The following is a 19,673-nucleotide window of genomic DNA, read 5'->3' on the forward strand; positions in this document are numbered from 1 at the left end:
GGTAGTTTGGTACAATGTATCAATCTGGAGACCAGAGCTCTAAGGATTGTCTATTGACTGGTTATAACCGTAACAAACCCTTAGCTGTGAGATGGATAGATTTCAGCCTTATTCAGACGAGTGCATCCGATGTCAGTCTTCAATTCATTGTAATCAATATGTGAGTCCGTGTGTCATCCACGTGGGGTTTTTTGACTTGGTTGTTACATCTATACTTTTTTGTGGTATCATTGACTTGAATGGACCACGTTAGGACATGCTGCGATCTTGTCCATTGACTGTAATGAATCTATGTGCAGTAATTTGTACACGTGGACTAGAATTACACTCATATGAATAAGCCTCTAACTCTGGAATACTACACATTGTCTGACCGACATTAAAAAGTACAGCTTTCTGGACAGATGTCAGAAGTAGTTGTGAAAACCTGTCAAGTATATTATCATTCATAGAAGAGCTCCATACAGTCTTGTTGTAATAATCGTAAATGAATAGTGCTCTGGTAGCACCAGGCTGAAAATTGGATCAGGATTGAAGTATTTTAGGGATAATGTAATCTTGAAGAACTACTTCTGCCACCAGAGGGCGACATATGGGCCATTTTCATATAGATGACATTTCTTCACTAGTGTAGGATCCATGCGAGTGGTCCGATGTTAACTTTTTTACTTTAATATACGGGGTACACAATGACTCTCTCCTCCGTTTGTTTACATTGAAATGTAATGCATTTATCCGTTTAAATACAAAAAAATCTGCAGGGTATAAAAGTCCCATTTAATTTGTTAAAAAACTTCATTCAAACTTCTTTTATTGTGAAAAAGAAGGGTGAAACCCAGTAAAGCTGAAGTTACAACTGGCAGTGGGGGACTTGCACCCAGCTTTCCTGGGGGCCTAAATAGCAAATCCTAAATATGCCAAAACACTGGGGCTGGGGACATCTAATTGTATAACTAGTTACATCTTATCTTTCAGGAGTCTGGGTAAGGTGGGTGCCCCCAAATAGTAATGGTGCCCCTCAGTGACCCTGTCACAGTACTTTTGCCCAACACTAACTTCCTCACAGTAATAGTGCCCCATACGGTCCCCTGCAAAGGAATAGTGTGCCCGTCAGTGAACCCTTCACAGTAATAGTGCGCCTCAGTGACCCCTTCACAGTAATAGTGCGCCTCAGTGACCCCTTCACAGCAACAGTGCGCCTCAGTGACCCCTTCACAGTAACAGTGCGCCTCGGTGACCCCTTCACAGTAACAGTATGCCTCAGTGACCCCTTCACAGTAACAGTGCGCCTCAGTGACCCCTTCACAGTAACAGTATGCCTCAGTGACCCCTTCACAGTAATAGTGTGCCTCAGTGACCCCTTCACAGTAACAGTGCGCCTCAGTGACCCCTTCACAGTAACAGTGCGCCTCGGTGACCCCTTCACAGTAACAGTATGCCTCAGTGACCCCTTCACAGTAACAGTGCGCCTCAGTGACCCCTTCACAGTAACAGTGCGCCTCGGTGACCCCTTCACAGTAATAGTGCGCCTCGGTGACCCCTTCACAGTAATAGTGCGCCTCGGTGACCCCTTCACAATAATAGTGCGCCTCAGTGACCCCTTCACAGGAACAGTGTGCCCGTCAGTGACCCCTTCACAGTAATAGTGCGCCTCAGTGACCCCTTCACAATAATAGTGCGCCTCAGTGACCCCTTCACAATAATAGTGTGCCTCAGTGACCCCTTCACAGCAACAGTGTGCCTCAGTGACCCCTTCACAGTAACAGTGTGCCTCAGTGACCTCTTCACAGTAACAGTGTGCCTCAGTGACCCCTTCACAGTAACAGTGTGCCTCAGTGACCCCTTCACAGTAACAGTGTGCCTCAGTGACCCCTTCACAGTAACAGTGTGCCTCAGTGACCCCTTCACAGTAACAGTATGCCTCAGTGACCTCTTCACAGTAACAGTGTGCCTCAGTGACCCCTTCACAGTAATAGTGTGCCTCAGTGACCCCTTCACAGTAACAGTGTGTCTCAGTGACCCCTTCACAGTAACAGTGTGTCTCAGTGACCCCTTCACAGTAATAGTGTGCCTCAGTGACCCCTTCACAGTAACAGTATGCCTCAGTGACCTCTTCACAGTAACAGTGTGCCTCAGTGACCCCTTCACAGTAACAGTGTGTCTCAGTGACCCCTTCACAGTAACAGTGTGCCTCAGTGACCCCTTCACAGTAACAGTGCGCCTCAGTGACCTCTTCACAGTAATAGTGCGCCTCAGTGACCCCTTCACAGTAATAGTGTGCCTCAGTGACCCCTTCACAGTAACCGTGTGCCTCACTGACCCCTTCACAGTAATAGTGCGCCTCGGTGACCCCTTCACAATAATAGTGCGCCTCAGTGACCCCTTCACAATAATATTATCCCTTAGTGATCCCTTCACAGTATTAGTGCGCCTCATAGACCCCTTCACAGTAACAGTATGCCTCAGTGATCCCTTCACGTAATACTGTCCTACACTGACCTCCTCACAGTAACAGTGCATTCAGTGTCCCCCTCACAGTAATAGTGCCCCTTTCTGACCCTCATTACAGTAATTATTCCTCATATTAGCATCCCTCCACTCAATAATGCTCTCTTTTATGCAGTAAAACAACAAATTGCCTTTACTCACCTCTTTTATTCCTCCTGCAATCCCGGTATGTTCTGCTCCGATCCTCCGGGTAGTGGAATCATGTGATCACTGTACCCTATCCCCAGCCTGAGTGTTAGCAGCAATCACTTTCCAGACGTGAGCCAGCAAATGGTGTGAAGGGTGGAGTGAGAGGTGTGAGCATAGGCTGTATTTGGTTTCCACCCATTTCCGGCTGCCCCTGCGGGACTTATCTCCCACCCCCCAGAACGGAGGGACAAACTCCAAAGTACATAACTAGCTTACCGAATTCAGGATGGTTTGGAGACATGCAAGTGGGTTTTCTGGGCCCTGTCCTTATGGGGGCTGTACAGAAGGTCATATAGGCTGTCACCCCGCTTTCCCAGAATCTGATTGGAATGTTTTTAAGGTTTTTGTAGGACGTTGTGCTCTCTGCAGACGTCATCACCTCTTTTTGAACATTTCACAGTTATTATAAGCAGCGTATTTTTATCCCATCGTCTTGTGCATTGTTCCATCTCTCTCGCTGATTCCCACATATTTGGGGCTGTTTACCGTGGACTCACATTCCTTCCCATGACCCCTTCACTTTCACTTCCTGCTGCTTTTAAGTTTCACCCCATTCTGTGACCTCTGGCTATGATGTCAGGGTATCTACAGCGACCATCGCTGGCGACCCTTCTGCCATGTTACCTAATGGGGGATTGTAGTTTTCCATACACAGATGGTCTTAGTGCATTTTCTGTGCTGTGATTTAATAGGGAAAGCGGAGCTAGTCTGCCGCAGGCAATGATGAACAATTGTAGAACTGCAAGTCCCAGCAGTTGAGATTGGAACAACATTTCTGCATATATGTTGTTAAGGCAAAAATGTTCCAATTGTACTGTATAGCAGTTAGTTTCTTAAAGGGGAAGTGCAACCAAAAAATGACCCTGAGTTTACCGCCAGTTCCAAAATGTAACCCTTTACCTGTTTGTGCCTTTCAGCAACGTGCAGGGAGACAGTCACACGAGTATCTGCATCACCATAGAGCCGGGGCTGCTGCTGAAAGGCGACATCTTGGTAAGACGTCACGTAATACCGTGTTGTTACATACAATGTGCAGGTTGTGTTCATCTCTTTAGTCCGGCAATCATGGGAATATATCAGTACCGATGTCTGGCAGCACTCGTCGAGAGGGTGCACTGTTTATCTGGTAACGCTTTGCACTATTTGGGCACTAGGCGGCGCTGCTTGGGCAGTGCACTATGCACTATTTATCCAGACATCTAATGATACTATCCGGACGATACTCTGATGTATGGCATGCCAGGGACTATATGCACCATGTGTCTGGGCTGCAGATCAATGAAGCTAAGAAAATTTGCTACGCTGGCGTTTGCTGATTGGCAGATTTCCTGTTGTTTATGCTGCATAGACACCAATGGAGGCTGAAATATTGAGATGTGATTGTATATTCTGCCTACATTGTATCATAAGCTGCAAATACTGCTGTGCAATAGGAACTGTCATGTCACTGTATATAGTAAATGTACAAAGTACAGCATGGAGTGCACAGACAATGTGCACATCGTACGGCACTGTGTATGCACTCTATCTGCACATTACACATTGCACAGCACTGTGTGTTCCACTAGGGGCAGCAACACAGGAATCAGAGTATGATGCAGACACCGGGCTTACAAAAATATACATTATTTTAACAAATTAAAGGGATTAAAGGGGTTGTTCTGCGAAAGCAAGTGGGGTTATGCACTTCTGTATGGCCATATTAATGCACTTTGTAATATACATCGTGCATTAAATATGAGCCATACAGAAGTTATTCACTTACCTGCTCCGTTGCTGGCGTCCCCGTTGCCATGGTTCCGTCTAACTTCGGTGTCTTCTTGCTTTTTTAGACGCGCTTGCGCAGATCTATCTTCTCCATTCGGCCCGACTCGGCATCACCGGCATTTTGGCTCCGCCCCCTTGTATGCGTCATCGCGAAGCTCCGCCCCGTCACGTGCCGATTCCAGCCTCTGATTGGCTGGAATCGGCACATGTGACGGGGCGGAGCTTCGCGATGACGCGTACAAGGGGGCGGAGCCAAAATGCCGGTGATGCCGAGTCGGGCCGAATGGAGAAGATAGATCTGCGCAAGCGCGTCTAAAAAAGCAAGAAGACACCGAAGTTAGACGGAACCATGGCAACGGGGACGCTAGCAACGGAGCAGGTAAGTGAATAACTTCTGTATGGCTCATATTTAATGCACGATGTATATTACAAAGTGCATTAATATGGCCATACAGAAGTGCTTAACCCCACTTGCTTTCGCGAGACAACCCCTTTAAGCATTCTTATTTAGAGTCAGTTTGTCCGACATTTCTAAATAAATGCATATGGTTTATCTATTTACAGAAGTTTCTGCTGCCAACTTCATCTTCAAGTTATAGGGGTTGTCCTGCGCCGAAACGGGGTTTTTTTTTGCACGATGTACATTACAAAGTGCATTAATATGGCCATACAGAAGTGTATAACCCCACTTGATTTCGCGGGACAACCCCTTTAAGGGTGGCTTCACATGAACCTTTACGCAAATACCTTCCTCTGGTGTTGGTTAAAGCTTGCATATTTTAAATGGCAGGCCTGCGTTTTAGTCATTTCTTTTTTTAAGGGCCGACCTCAATTACATATCTCCAGCATCTTTCATACTGTAATGCAGGTTGCACGTCTTTGGGCGTCTGGGGAGGGGAACCCAATTCCCAGAGCTACAGTATGATGTGAATCCTTTGCAGCAGTCTCTCTAGCTGTAGTCCCAGCAGTGACGTTAGTTCTAGCGCGCTATGGAGCTGCACTTCCCAAATACCGGCTGTAACAGGCACAGATTCTTCAGGACACGTCTTCCATGGCTCTCCAAGCTGACTCTTCACTTTTTGGCAGCTATCTCTCTTGGCAATGCAGTCTCCCTTAAGGCTGAGTACCACTGAATTGCTCTTTAGTTTGCAGTTTTCTATGATCTCAAGTCCTCCAGATCTCCCATCTGACCTCTGCAGCCAATGGAAGTCCACATACAACATTCTATTGAGAAATATACAAATTGCAGTAATGTATGACGGACAGTAAAGGTTGCCTTTATACCATCAAATTACACAACTATAGGAACCATAATAGAGCTCATTACAGTGCAAACTCGAACCTGGGCTACCTCCTTACATGCCGCCTCGCTTTAAACTCAACAGTCCTCTGGTGAAAAAACTACCAACAAGGTTATACAATAACAGAAGATACATCAACTTGGTATCTGAATTTGCCAGATGAATTCTTTGGCAGCGTAGCGTTGTGGTAGAACCGACTCTTCTCCAATCAGGCAGGTGTGTGACTCATATCACTCCATTCTCTGGCCTCAGCTGATGGTACTGCAGTGGAAGCTCCCACTCTTGTAATGCTGGGACTTACAGAGTTTGCTGGTGGGATCCACCACTCTTCAGGTTATGGTGTCCAAGGAGGCGGCAGCATCAACAGTGTAGAAATTGTAGAAAAAGGTTTTATTGCTCCATAAAATGGCGCCGTTTCGACTTAATCTAAGTCTTTTTCAAGCCTAATACATTGCCATGAGCACACATCTTATATAGTGAGGACAGACAGGGAGGACACTCCTCCAACTCCTTAATCAGTAAGTAATACAACACACATGAAACAAAAAACAGACATGGACTATACAAAAGACAAGGTTCTCTACACATCTACATTAAGGTAAAACCTGGAGTGCATCCATGTGTTTGGCTGCTCCACACAGCGTTCCACTATGTCTCCATTCATATGTTCAGCCGGATATACTGTCAGGTGAATCTTCCCGCCGCACCGCGCGTACGCGGATTGCGTCACAGCCAACCACAGTAACACTGCCGATCAGCGTCTCGGCCATCCACTATATGGCGCTGACTCTATCAGGAAGTATTTAGGTTTGCTATTTTCTGTCCCCTTTTTGTCCAGTCATATGTTGGTTTTTATTTATATTTTTTTTGTTTCGTGATTTTATGTATATTTATTTAGATTTTTTGCACTATTATACAGCTACTCTTTACACACATGCACATATACTACTTCTTCATGCTTTTTTTTATTTTTAACACTTTTTCTTCATTTTTTTGTTGGTATTTTTTTATTTTTATTTTTAAAAAAATTAATTTTTTAATTTATTTTTTTCCTATTTGGCACACATTTTTTGGATATAGTTTTTATTATCTACAATTATTCTGTTCTGTTTTTCCTTATTAGTATAGGTGACTTTAATGTTTTGCTGGCACCTTGTGAGCTTTTTGTGAATTTGCAGTATTCCCTTATGTGCCAAAGTAATTTTTGCTATTATATATAATATACTTTATGTATAGGCACCCTTGGTTGGCGTGCTCCATTGTTTTCTATTATGGAGGCGCCATCTTGTGGTTGGCCGTGCTTATTCTAATCCCAGAAGTGCCCTTATGCATGACTAGTTCCTGATAGAGTCAGCGCCATATAGTGGATGGCCGAGACGCTGATCGGCAGTGTTACTGTGGTTGACTGTGACGCAATCCGCGTACGCGCGGTGCGCCGGGAAGATTCACCTGACAGTATATCCGGCTGAACACATGAATGGAGACATAGTGGAACGCTGTGTGGAGCAGCCAAACACATGGATGCAGTCCAGGTTTTACCTTAAAGGGGTTGTCCCGAGGCAGCAAGTGGGTCTATACACTTCTGCATGGCCATAATAATGCACTTTGTAATGTACATTGTGCATTAACCCTTTGCAATCCAATTTTGGATTCAGTGTTTCTAAGGGGGCTTTCTCTTTCTGCAATTATACAATGGCACCATCTGCTGGCTAGAGCCAGCACTGCGGTATATGACATGCTGGAGAGGTCCCCGACAACAGAGCGGCCAGTAATCTACAGTAAGAATACCCTGCCGGACGTCTTCCAACATTGGAGCTGTACAGCCTTCAATCAGAATGTCTTTAGACGTCAGACAGTGGATTGGAAAGGGTTAATTATGAGCCATACAGAAGTTATAAAAAGTTTTATACTTACCTGCTCCGTTGCTGGCGTCCTCGTCTCCATGGTGCCGACTAATTTTCGCCCTCCGATGGCCAAATTAGCCGCGCTTGCGCAGTCCGGGTCTTCTTCTTTTCTGAATGGGGCTCCGTGTAGCTCCGCCCCGTCACGTGCCGATTCCAGCCAATCAGGAGGCTGGAATCGGCAATGGACCGCACAGAAGCCCTGCGGTCCATGAAGACAGAGGATCCCGGCGGCCATCTTCAGCAGGTGAGTATGAAGACGCCGGACCGCCGGGATTCAGGTAAGCGCTGTGCGGGTGGTTTTTTTAACCCCTGCATCGGGGTTGTCTCGCGCCGAACGGGGGGGGGGGTTTAAAAAAAAAAAAAAACCCGTTTCGGCGCGGGACAACCCCTTTAATGTATATGTGTAGAGAACCTTGTCTTTTGTATAGTCCATGTCTGTTTTTTGTTTCATGTGTGTTGTATTACTTACTGATTAAGGAGTTGGAGGAGTGTTCTCCCTGTCTGTCCTCACTATATAAGGTGTGTGCTCATGGCAATGTATTAGGCTTGAAAAAGACTTCGATTAAGTCGAAACGGCGCCATTTTATGGAGCAATAAAACCTTTTTCTACAATTTCTACACGGTTGCATTTATTTGGGGTTTGGTTCATGACCCCACAGGTGGCTTGGCATACACAGATTGGAACCTCTGCACTTAAGTACATGTGTTAGGTGTGCTGCGGGACTTTCCTATTTCCACTCTTCAGGTTAGTCACAGGCCGAGGCTGGAGCATTGTCTCTTGGAAATGAGTATCCTCCTCGAATTGACAGGGCTTCAGCATGTTTCGGTGTAAGATTCGAGGACGTGTGCCAGGAGTCTATTTGTACTTCAAACACAAGTCCATAAGGGAAGACATGCTTCAGTACTCTTCCGGCTTGCCCAAAAAGCAGCATGTAAGGGGTGTAACTCGTGGTATTGTGGACCCAATTGTTGTAAGCGCACTCGAGCACAGGGAGGTATTCAGGCCAACTCATCTTCTTATCGTCCACCAAGGTGCTGAACATTTGTAGCATAGTCCTGCTAAAGCGTTCACAAGCTCCATTCACATGTGTATGGTCCAGGGTAGCCCGGGATTTCTTAATGCCATACAGTTTATGCAACTTGTCCATGACTTTCCCCTTGGTCTGACTGGATATATCTTAGCCCCAGTCAAGGACTCTGCAAACTTTTTAGTCATTGCCCATATTAAGGTAAGCAGTTCCAGTTTAAAGGAGCAATAGTTTTCAGGGTTGCATTCTGAATCCCATAGGGATCGGCTAGCGTAGGCAATTATTCGTGACCCTCCTGTATTTTCACCAGCACTGCTCCCAGTCCGTAGAGGGTGCCATCAGTATAAACTAAGGAGGGCTGGTCAAAATCAGTCAGTATATGCCAAGATAGGAGTAGTTGTCAGAGCTTCTTTCAACACTCAGGATGCTTTTTCGGGCCACCAGCTGTTTCTCTTAACAGTTCATTTTGAGTTTGACTACTCCAAATGACTTCTGAATTCAGCATGTGGGTTAAAAGTTTCTTTACCTCTTGGTACAATTTTGGTGGTATCTGACAGTATCTCCCTTGAATTGGAGCCGCATCTCCAATTGGTATCGCATGCTGAATGGCTTCAGTACATCCAAAGTCTTCGGCATGTTTGGCGAACGCAGCTTGGAACTGACACGATAAATCTTCAATCACCTGAACCTGTTCTCGGGTGAATAATGTCAGGTCAGCTTCCATCTGTTCTAAGATAACTTCCATTGAGGTGTCGGTACATCTCTTTCTTCCATTGATACAGCCAAAGTCCACGCTTTACTTGGGACTGCAATCAAGGACACTTCCTTCTTTTAGATGTCTTCTTGATGCACATACACTCAGGCGAGTTCTGCTCCTGCCGTCAGGGTGATTTCTTCAAATCCCAGATTAACACACTGTACATAAGCTTTCCATTCTCGGACCACAACTAATGTCCGAGCAACCAGGGTATCCAAGTCTCCAAGCTCTACTGGTTCCACCATAACCTCAACCCCTTCTAATCTTTGATGTGTCCTAATAAGCAAGGTAAGGACAGTCTCATGCTGAGGAGGTTGGGAGAAGAATGGTTCTTCCAGGGACTTTGACGGTCCCCACTGCCTGGTGTCCGGCTATACTCTTTTGTAAACCACATGCCTTTGTTGCCAATGTCCTGCCCACAAATTCATACACTCATCCAAGCAACATCTCATTACAGGAGTGGGCAGATGATTAGCGGCAGTCAATTTAATTACGGTTTCTCTTTCAGGCTTCACTAAAGCCTGGAAAAGTTGATCGAAGAAAGAATAATTCATCGTTGTAACTTGTGAATCGGTGTCCACAACGAAATTAACTTCTATTCCTTCTAATTCAACATTGGGCACCCAGGAGCTAGATGTTCAGAGCCCTGGTTAGTGGGTTCTCTTCACAACTCCCCTGCAGTATGCCCCATTACTGCAAGGGGCTTTAGGTTAACAGCTTTTCTGAGCTTTGACTGCACCTCTCTCTGACATTCTCTAGAGAGTTTCCCCTTTCTCCACACCAACATCGCAGCTCTTACCAATGATGATGTCGTCTTGCACTCTGAAGCAGGGACGCAGGCCAACTTCTCATAACAGGGGCTGACCGGCACTGATATTGGGGCTCTTCGTATCTTGGTCTCTCAGACAAGGGCTGACTCATTCTAGCTTTAACATGCGTTAATTCTGCTCAGAGAACTCTGTAATTCACAGACCATTTTCTCCCATTTTTCTGCTCCTCCTGTGGCTTCTGACGCATTTTAGCGTACTGAGGTATATCCTCTTCTTTTCTCTGGACTCTAGTGAAGAACTGAGCCCTCAAATTTCCAACATTTGTTGCTTCCCCATAAACGTCCTCAAGTAACTTGATAATGACCTCCACAGTCTAACGCTCAGATTCAGGTCGCAGGAGGACAGTTTTTCGTGCATCCACTTCCAATGAATTCAGTTCTAATTCTGTCTGCAGCTCCGGAGATACGTTGTATAGGTGTATAACACTTCTGAGCCTAGCTACCCAGTCCATGAACATAATCTTGTGCCCAGCAAATTTGGTGAGGTGACTTAATAGGGTGCCAACCGGTAGGATCCTTGTGTGGGTTCCATCACTAGCTGATGAGCCGGCTGCCACCATGTCAGTATTTGAGCTATGCACCTCCGTGTGTCACATAGTATCCTGCTATTCACTACGCCAGATTTATGTTGTGGTAGGTGGAGACGAGACAGGAACCTAATACAATGCGCACACAAGTACACTGCGGACACCAGGCTTACAAAAATATATATATTTTTTAACACATAAACTTGGAGATTAAGTTGGCAATAGAAGCTTCCGTTAATAGATAAACTATACGGGTATTCAGAAACATTGGAAAACCTAACTGACTCTAACTAAAAGTATGCTTTAGTACAATGTGAGTGTGGGATGGTAACAATCTGTTATAAATCAGAGATCGGCTACACACTTCAACTGTAGAACATGTGGTAGTACCACCAAACGTTTCAACCCAGCAATGGTGGTCCAATAGTTTGTCCACAACTGAATATGTGTTCCTCTAGTGTGTTAATAACTGCTCCTACAGTGGCGCACGGATTGAAATCACAATTTTTGCACTCCGGCCTAAGGACTCCTTTAATTCAGTTGCCCAAACTGAACAACCACTAAAGTTATTTCAAAGCTTGTTCAACTTTCTCTTCATCTCTTTGTGGGTCTTTCTTCAGCTACACCTAAACTTCAATTACATGCAGGAAATTCACCCAATTGTGTGCGAGATTGGAGAATTAGAATGTGAGCTCCACTGGGGAGAGTGATGACATTCTATGTACAGCGCTGTGAAATATGTTAGAGCCATAAGAAAATATATAGACATACCCCAGTGTGTCTGCAGGATGGTGGCAGAACCTCGATGATGCCCAGAGAAGGAACTTTTAATTGCAAGGACACTGGCCACTTTGTCACCCTTTGGCTACTGACCTTAAACCCCAACCACTCTGTTCTCTGAGATACAGGGCAAACGCATAATAGTGCTATATCTGCAGTGCTGAATGTTGGCTTACAGTAATTCATTGACTGTGTCAGTTATGGACCTGCTAATTGCAGCCACCCGGCCGGCATCTCCTGACTCATCTATTATGCAGCACATTAAAAGGATAAGACGCTGCCCCTCCCCTGTCTCCCCAAGGATCCTTGCAGAGCATCTCCCCCTAAAATCAAGCGTGCTGCAGTAAATATAGTTCTCTGAGTCATCCTTAGTTATATCTGTATCTGAGAAAGCTGGGTGACCACTAATGTAGCTGCCATTACAGCTGCTACTGGCAACCTCCTCTGTGGTAACTCGGATTAATAATGCATTAATGTGTCCCTTATACCCATATACAAACCTCCCAACTATTGAACAATGAAAAGAGGGACAAGCACGCCTTGTCATGTTTTTTTACATTAGGCAATGTCCCTTTTTACGCTAAGCCACATCCTTTGTGTTCCCTCACAGTAAGGGTCCTTTTACACAGGCCAAAAATTGTTCAGATTTTTGCTGGATCGCAGGAATCTGAGCGATTATCGTTCAGTGTACAACCCTGATTTGAGCGATCACCTGTTGCTCCGAGCAGGGGATGCAGAAAACAAGCGGGGGCACTTGTCTTCTGCATTCAGCTGTTCTCTGCTCGGAGCGCCTGGCTGTTATACAGCCGAGCGCCCCAAGCGGAGGATGCAGAAGACAAGCCAGGTGGCCCTGCTTGTCTTCTGCATCCAACTGTTCTCTGCTCGGAGTGCCTGGCTGTTATACAGCTGAGTGCTCCGAGCGGAGGATGCAGAAGACAAGTGGGGTGGCCCTGCTTGTCTTCTGCATTCAGCTGTTCTCTGCTCAGAGGGCCCAGCTGTTATACAGCTGAGTGCTCCTAGCGGGGGATGCAGAACACAGCTGGACAGCTGTGTTCTTCATACCCAGCCTGAGTTCAGGTAGTGGGATACAGCTGAAACAATACTAATACAATACTGCATGACTGTGCATAAAAAGAGCATGTTAGAGAGGCAGAGTCTCTCAGAAGCAAAGATGGTCAAAGGTTCGCTAATCTGTGAAAAACTACGTCTAAAAATTGTGGTACAATTTCAGAAAAATGTTCTTCGATGTAAAATTGCAAAGATTTTGAATGTCCCACCATCTACAGTACAGAATATGAAAATATTCAGAAAGATTAATGTGAACAAGGGACAAAGCCGATTGTCAATACTGGTTGCTTGAGATCTACAGGCCTCAGGCGGCACTGCATTAAAACAGTCAGGATTCTATAATGCAAATCACTGCATGGGCTCAGAAGTTATTGTCTGTGAACACAGTTCTCCATGTAATCCACAAATGCAAGTTAAAGCTGTATCATGCAAAGAAGAAGCCGTATATCAACACAATCCAGAAATGCCAGCGTCTTCTATGGGCCAAAGCTCATTTAAAATGGACTGAGACAAAATGTGAAACTGTTAGGTTGGGTTCACACTGGGCGTATTCCCGCCGGAAATCCCGCGGTCTGGCCGCAGCAAAAACCGCGAGATTTCCGCCGGGAGAACCGCCGCGGAAAAACCCGCGGCGGCTCTGAAGCGGCCCGGCCACTCGCTCTTGTGCTGCAGCCAGTGCTCCCATAGAGGAGAGCGCGGCCGCGACGGAAAGAAAAGATAAATAGACATGCTGCATATTCTGAAACCGCGGCGGCCGCAGCCGCGGTTCCAGCCTGACTTACCACAGCGGATTGACCGTCCCGTGTGGACGAGATTTCTCAGAAATCTCGTCCACATGGCTGGCTAATCCCGAGATTAGCGGCCGCAGGCGGATTTGCCGCGGCGAAATTCCGTGCCGAATTTCCGTGGCAAATCCGCCCTGTGTGAACCCAGCCTTATGTGGTCAAGTGAATTAAGATTTGAAATTATTTGGAAACCACAGACGCCGTGTCCTGCGGGCGGAAGAGGAGAGGAACCATCCAGATTGTTATCAATGCACAGTTCAGAAGCCTGCATTTCTGATGGTATGGGGTTGCATTAGTGCATGTGGCATGGGCAGCTTACACATCTTGGTACTGTCAATGCTGATCAGTAATTAGAGGTTTTAGAACAACATATAGTCCATCCAGACAACGTCTCTTTCAGGGAAGGCCTTGCATATTTCAGCAAGATGATGCTAAACCACATACTGCATCCATCACAACTGTATGGCTTCACAGAAGAGTCCGGGGGTGAACTGGCCGCCTGCAGTCCAGACCTTCCACCAATCAAAAACATTTGGCGCATTATGAAATCCGGCAGAGACTACCCAAAACTGCTGAGCAGCTAGAGTCCTCTATCAGACAAGAATGGGGCAACATTCCTCTCCCAAGACTGCAACAATTGGTCTCCTCACTTCTCAGATGTTTACAGACTGCTGTAAGAAGTAGAGGGGATGCTGCCTATGGTAGACACGGCCTGCCCTAGCTTTTTTGAGATGTCACTGCCATCAGTTTCTAAATGAGTTAATTTTTTAAAAAAGAAACAGAAAAATCTCTCCCTCCGGGTGCATTCACACGAACGTATATCGGCTCGGGTTTCACGCCGAGCCGATATACGTTGTCCTCGTGTGCAGGGGGGCAGGATGGAAGAGCCCAGGAGCAGGAACTGAGTTCCCGCCCCCTCTCTGCCTCCTCTCCGCCCCTCTGCACTATTTGCAATGAGAGGAGGCGTAACAGGGGCGGGGCTAAATGGCGTTAATTAGCCCCGCCCCCGTTCCACCTCTCCCCATTGCAAATAGTGCAGAGGGGTGGAGAGGAGGCAGAGAGGGGGCGGGAGCTGAGTTTCTGCTGCTGGGCTCTTCCAGCCTCCCCCCCCCCCTGCACATGAGGACAACGTATATCGGCTCGGCGTGAAACCCGAGCCGATATACGTTCGTGTGAATGCACCCTCCCTCTGATATGAGATCTATGTTCTATTGTGAATATATTATGGTTCTGTTAATCATTGCATATTTTTTCTCTACCTTAAGCCGCCTGCAGACGAGCGGGTCGGATCCGGCAGCGAGAAATCTCGCCGCGCGATCCGACCCCAGAGCCTGCAGGGACGAGCGCGTACTCACCTGCGCCCGGCGGCCCCGGCTCTTTGATGTGCCGGCTGCCGCGCAGCCGGCGCATGCGCAGACCGGAGCCGGCGGCCAGGTGAGTGTGTGCCCCGCAAAAAATTAGAACATGCCGCGGTTTGTTTGCCGCGCGAGATTTCGCGCGGCCAAACCGCGGCCGTCTGCATAGGAGTGCGTATTGTAATGCACTCCTATGCAGACTTTCAGCGGCGGAAATCCCGCGGGAAATCCCGCGGGAAATCCCGCGGCGGGATCTCCGCTCGTCTGCAGGCGGTACATTTCACAAGGCGTACCAACTTTTTGGAATCTGGATTGGATGCTTGCAGTGAATGAACAACGAATGCTAATTTGTTTGCTTATCTTTTTTGTCCAGTTTCTGCAGACTGCAACATAAAAACTGACTGACGATTGACCCGTGTAAACAGGCAGTCAGTTATCTATGAACAACTGCCTGTTCTTTATAAACGGAGCTGGGTGGTCGGAACGATCTCTGGCCAGCTCCACCTCCATTCACTGTGTAAAAGCACGGGAGGGATTATCACTGGTATGAAAGTTGGGTGCATCGGCATCATCCCTCTCACAGTGCCCCTCAGTGAAATCCTCACTATAATAGTGCCCCTTAGTATCCCATCCATTCACTGTGTATTACATAGGGGATATACATGTGCTTAATATGCAGTGACAGTATGCCCGTGTGAATGAATATTTATTCAACAGTAACAATGCCCCTTAATGACACCCTGATCAGTAATAGTGCTCCTCAGTAACCTCCTGAGTAATAGTGCTTGTTAATGTCCCTCTCACAGTCAGGGCTCTTTCCCATGAGCGTATATCGGCCGGCGTTTTTACGGCCGGTCGATATACGCTATCATCTGGGGCGTAGAAGCTCGTGAACGGGCGCACAAATCTAACGTTTGTGCGCCCGTTCACACGTCATGGGCCCCGGAGCACATGCGCCGAGGTCACCATGTTGTTGCCCCTTTCCCCTCCCTCCCCATCGCAGGCTTACCTCTGCTCTCCTCCCTGCTCGTTCTTTGCAATGGGAGGGGGCGGGGGCAGAGCTAAGCGCCTTCCCGTCCCGCATCCTCCCATTGATGGCTGTGAACAAGGGGCGGGAGAGGGCAGGAGCTTAGCTCCACCCTGCCCCTTCCCATTGTAAAGAATGAGCGGGGAGGAGAGCAGAGGTGAGCTTGCACGGGTTGAGGAGAGCAGAGGGAGGGAGTTTAGCAGCCACGCTGCTAAACTTCCTCCCACCTGCGGCCGCTGTCATGGGCTCCCATAGGAGCCCATGAAGCGGCGGATGCATTCCAGCCAAAGAGATAGTTCCAGGACTATCTTTTGGGTCCAACCTAAAAATGCCCGGCGTTATATTGGCCTTGCCGGGCGCTTTTACGTCTCAGAAATACAGTCATGTAATCTGATGTATTGGAATCTAATGCATCAGATCACATCGCATATTGGCCGGCCGTGAAAATGGACGGCTGATATACGCTCATGGGAAAGAGCCCTAATAATGCCCTCAGTGACAACCTCAGAGTACTAGTATACCTCTAAATAACATATCAACTGTACGCAATGATAGTTACTACAGTGTAGTTGCTTCCAGTGATCATAAGTGGTGTGTTCTCCGATTGGATTCCTCCATTTTTCTTCTCTATCTGGGCCCAGACCACCATGAAGTCTTCTTCCAGCCATTACTAGTCTCTGCACACTCTGGGAAATCTGGGACTGTCCTGCCGAATCCAGGACAGTGTGGAAGAATGCCATATCACTGCAATATTCGGTCACTTAGCCATTCAGGGTTCTGGATAAGCTGGGTGATCTCTAGAGCTGTGATAATGGCCTCGTTAGTTGTCACCCAGGTTTGATAAACTAGATACAAACAGCAATGATTATAATAATTATTATAATCAATGCAGTTTATATATTATATTTATATACTTAGATATAATTATTAAAGGTGCAGCGTCGCTTTAAGCATCAGACATGTAATAATCTTGTTATAATTCTCTGCATCTCTTCTGATTTCATTGTTTCTTTCATTTTTCTTATCCAGCTCAAATGTTACCACAAGAAGTACCGCAGCCCGTCACGGGACGTCATATTCCGTGTGCAGTTCCACACGTGCGCCATCCATGATCTGGGGGTCGTGTTTGGAAAGGAATATTTGGATGAAGCTTTTAAAGGTACAGTTCAGGTGATCCAGTGCACTGAGGGATCTGGTGATAGTGATCGGATGGGTTGGCCCACAGGAAAGTCCACAGCAGTGGTCTGCACTCCAGTGTTCCAGCTGTGGTGAAACTACAAGTCCCAGCCTGTCACCGCCAAATGCTTCGAGATACAGGTTGTAAATAATTGATCTATAGTAATAATCAACAGAGATCTGGTCTGGAAGAATCCACTGGATCAGTGCAGGAGGCCATGTCTGCTGTCCCCTTACCTGTTCTATACATTCACAGTGAGTTGGGAGGTGTGAAAGGCCTTAATGATAATTCAGATTAAAGTGATCAAGTGATCAGCTCAGTTTTGCTCACTTACCTGAAGCTATATACAAATGATAGGATATGCACAAATTATGAATCTGCTTTAAAACCTAGCTTTCCCACACCCCTGCATGGCAAAATCTGCTTAGTTATGTAGAGATGGATCCTCCCTGTTCTTCCAATACTGCATAATTGGGCAAGTATGCCATTTAGGAGCTAAAATATTGTCAACGCCTGAAGGTGCTATAAGGGCGTCCATATTGCCTGTCATCCAGCCTTCCTAGACCCCTGAACAGCAAATCTGCTTAGTTAGGCCTCAATCACACGAGCGTATGCAAATTCATGTTGGCTGCACCTGGCCGAAAATCATGATACAGAAGAATAGCCACGATCTAATCCCGTAATTAATTAGCATTTTCTCGTCCATTCACACGAGCATATCATGTGAAAAATAAGCTGCAGTGCGGAATTCCATCGGTCGTCAGAATGAGTTCTATTAGCTTTAAATAGCGGCGGCTATCTTCTTTTTCTGGTGTCGGATACAGGTTATCTCCCTCCCCCTCCCTTTTTTTCTTGCTCCTGTTGGAATCTATGGAAGCCGCCTGTGTTTTTCATCAAAAGATAGGTCAAGACTAGAGATGAGCGAGTATACTCGCTAAAGGCAATTGCTCGAGTGAGCATTGCCCTTAGCGAGTACCTGCCCGCTCAAGACGAAAGGTTCGGGTGCCGGCGCGAAGGAGCGGTGAGTAGCGGCAGTCAGCAGGAGGGAGCGGGGGGGAAAGAGGGAGAGAGAGATCTCCCCTCCGTTCCGCCCCGCTCTCCCCCGCAGCTCCCTGCCCGCTGCCGGCACCCGAACCTTTCGTCTAGAGCGGGCAGGTACTCGCTAAGGGCAATGCTCACTCAAGCAATTGCCTTTAGCGAGTATACTCGCTCATCTCTAGTCAAGACCTATCTTATGACGCTGCGAGACAAACTGGCGTCTGGAAATGGACGACTATTTGACGATTTTATGGCGCAGTTTTTTCATGCACACCAAAGTCGCCCGTGTGAATAAATGCATTGGGGTCCAGCGCTTCACATGGCAAAATAGCCACATAAAAACGCCCGTGTGACTGAAGCCTTCTGTAGAGGATGGGCAGATATGCTGTTCAGGAGTCAGAGAACAATGAACGACAGGCGCTGTAGGAGTGGTGTCCACACTGCTCTTCATCCAGCTTTCCCAAACCCCTGCAAGGCAAAGCTGTTTAGTAATGTCAGCACAAATACCTCCTGCTCTTATATCTATTTCTAGAGGGGCATATTTGGCATTTAGGGGTCTGGGAAAGCTGAATGACAGATACTGGGGTGCTGTATGTGCAGCTGGAGTAGTTGTTATCCAGCTTTCCCAGGGACAGACAGAACTTATCAGAAAATAGGAGGACTCTTGCACTTCTGTTTCAGACTCCGCCGGCGGTTCTCTCTCACTTGGTGGCGCTCTGCTTTAATTACCATATTATTGCAGGTGTCGTTCTGTGTGGTGATCGCCATTGAATGTTGTGGCCTGTACAGCCACGGCACAGTAAGCCAGGAAGCTAATGTGTTATATTGGGTGCTGACATGAAGATCCGCCTCGCCCTCCGCCGCACCTGTCCCTGTGACATGGATAGGGTTTAACATGTCGCCGGAGCTCCGACCTTCTGACCCGGAACCAATATTAGCCCCTAAGGTCGCCGTTAAGTATTCCCACACGCACCTCCGTGCCAAGTATCCAAGTATCCGTGTCATGGCTCACCGTCAGGGCAGACCGTCTTGTGCAGAACTTACTGATCATTAGGACACGGGCGCATGCGCTAATCTGCTCGCCGCTGCAGAGCGTATTGGTGCATGGACCCGGATTATGCAAACTGCGCTATTATGTGCGGGGATGAGAAATAAACCCTGTCTCCCTTGCACGTAGTTTCCTGCAAAGTCTTATTTTTTCTTGCGTGTAGTATTAATGCGCGAGATAGCGATCGTGAAAACAAAATCACTGAATGACTTTGTTTCGTCCCGTTTTGCGGCCGTGATTTTCAGAACTGTATTTCAAAGCGCAGATGAGACGAATGTTCTCAGATTCACCCGCCTGTTGGGGAGTTTGGAGAATACTGGTAGAGTCCGGTCCCCGGATAGCGAGTGCGGTATATATATATATATCCAGGCTCAGGAGAATTATTCACTGGCGATAGGAATAATCGTTATAATGTAAAGGTGTCAGTGAGGCTGAATACTCTAAATACTCAGGGCACACCAACATGGAGGTCCTTTTTCACATTACCACACTGATCTACTTTTGTAGACTCTGGAGGAATCTTTCTAAAGCCTCCACAGACCTTTCTTTTTATTCTTTGCGCATCTAATTAAAATAGTTCTCAGT

At 46.9% G+C, this 19,673-nt stretch overlaps 1 protein-coding gene across 9 annotated transcripts in view; it reads left to right on the forward strand.

Moving 5' to 3' along the window:
• Positions 1 to 19,673, forward strand: part of TNS1 (tensin 1) — a 498,102-nt gene that overhangs the window by 392,107 nt on the left and 86,322 nt on the right. For all 9 annotated transcript variants that reach the window (XM_066575541.1, XM_066575542.1, XM_066575546.1 and 6 more), the window contains 2 exons: positions 3,615 to 3,690; positions 16,855 to 16,984. In XM_066575541.1, the coding sequence (XP_066431638.1) occupies positions 3,615 to 3,690; positions 16,855 to 16,984 (206 nt within the window). The remainder of the gene's footprint in view (positions 1 to 3,614; positions 3,691 to 16,854; positions 16,985 to 19,673) is intronic.

Source organism: Eleutherodactylus coqui, chromosome 8, assembly GCF_035609145.1.
Source record: "Eleutherodactylus coqui strain aEleCoq1 chromosome 8, aEleCoq1.hap1, whole genome shotgun sequence".
NCBI lineage: Eukaryota > Metazoa > Chordata > Amphibia > Anura > Eleutherodactylidae > Eleutherodactylus > Eleutherodactylus coqui.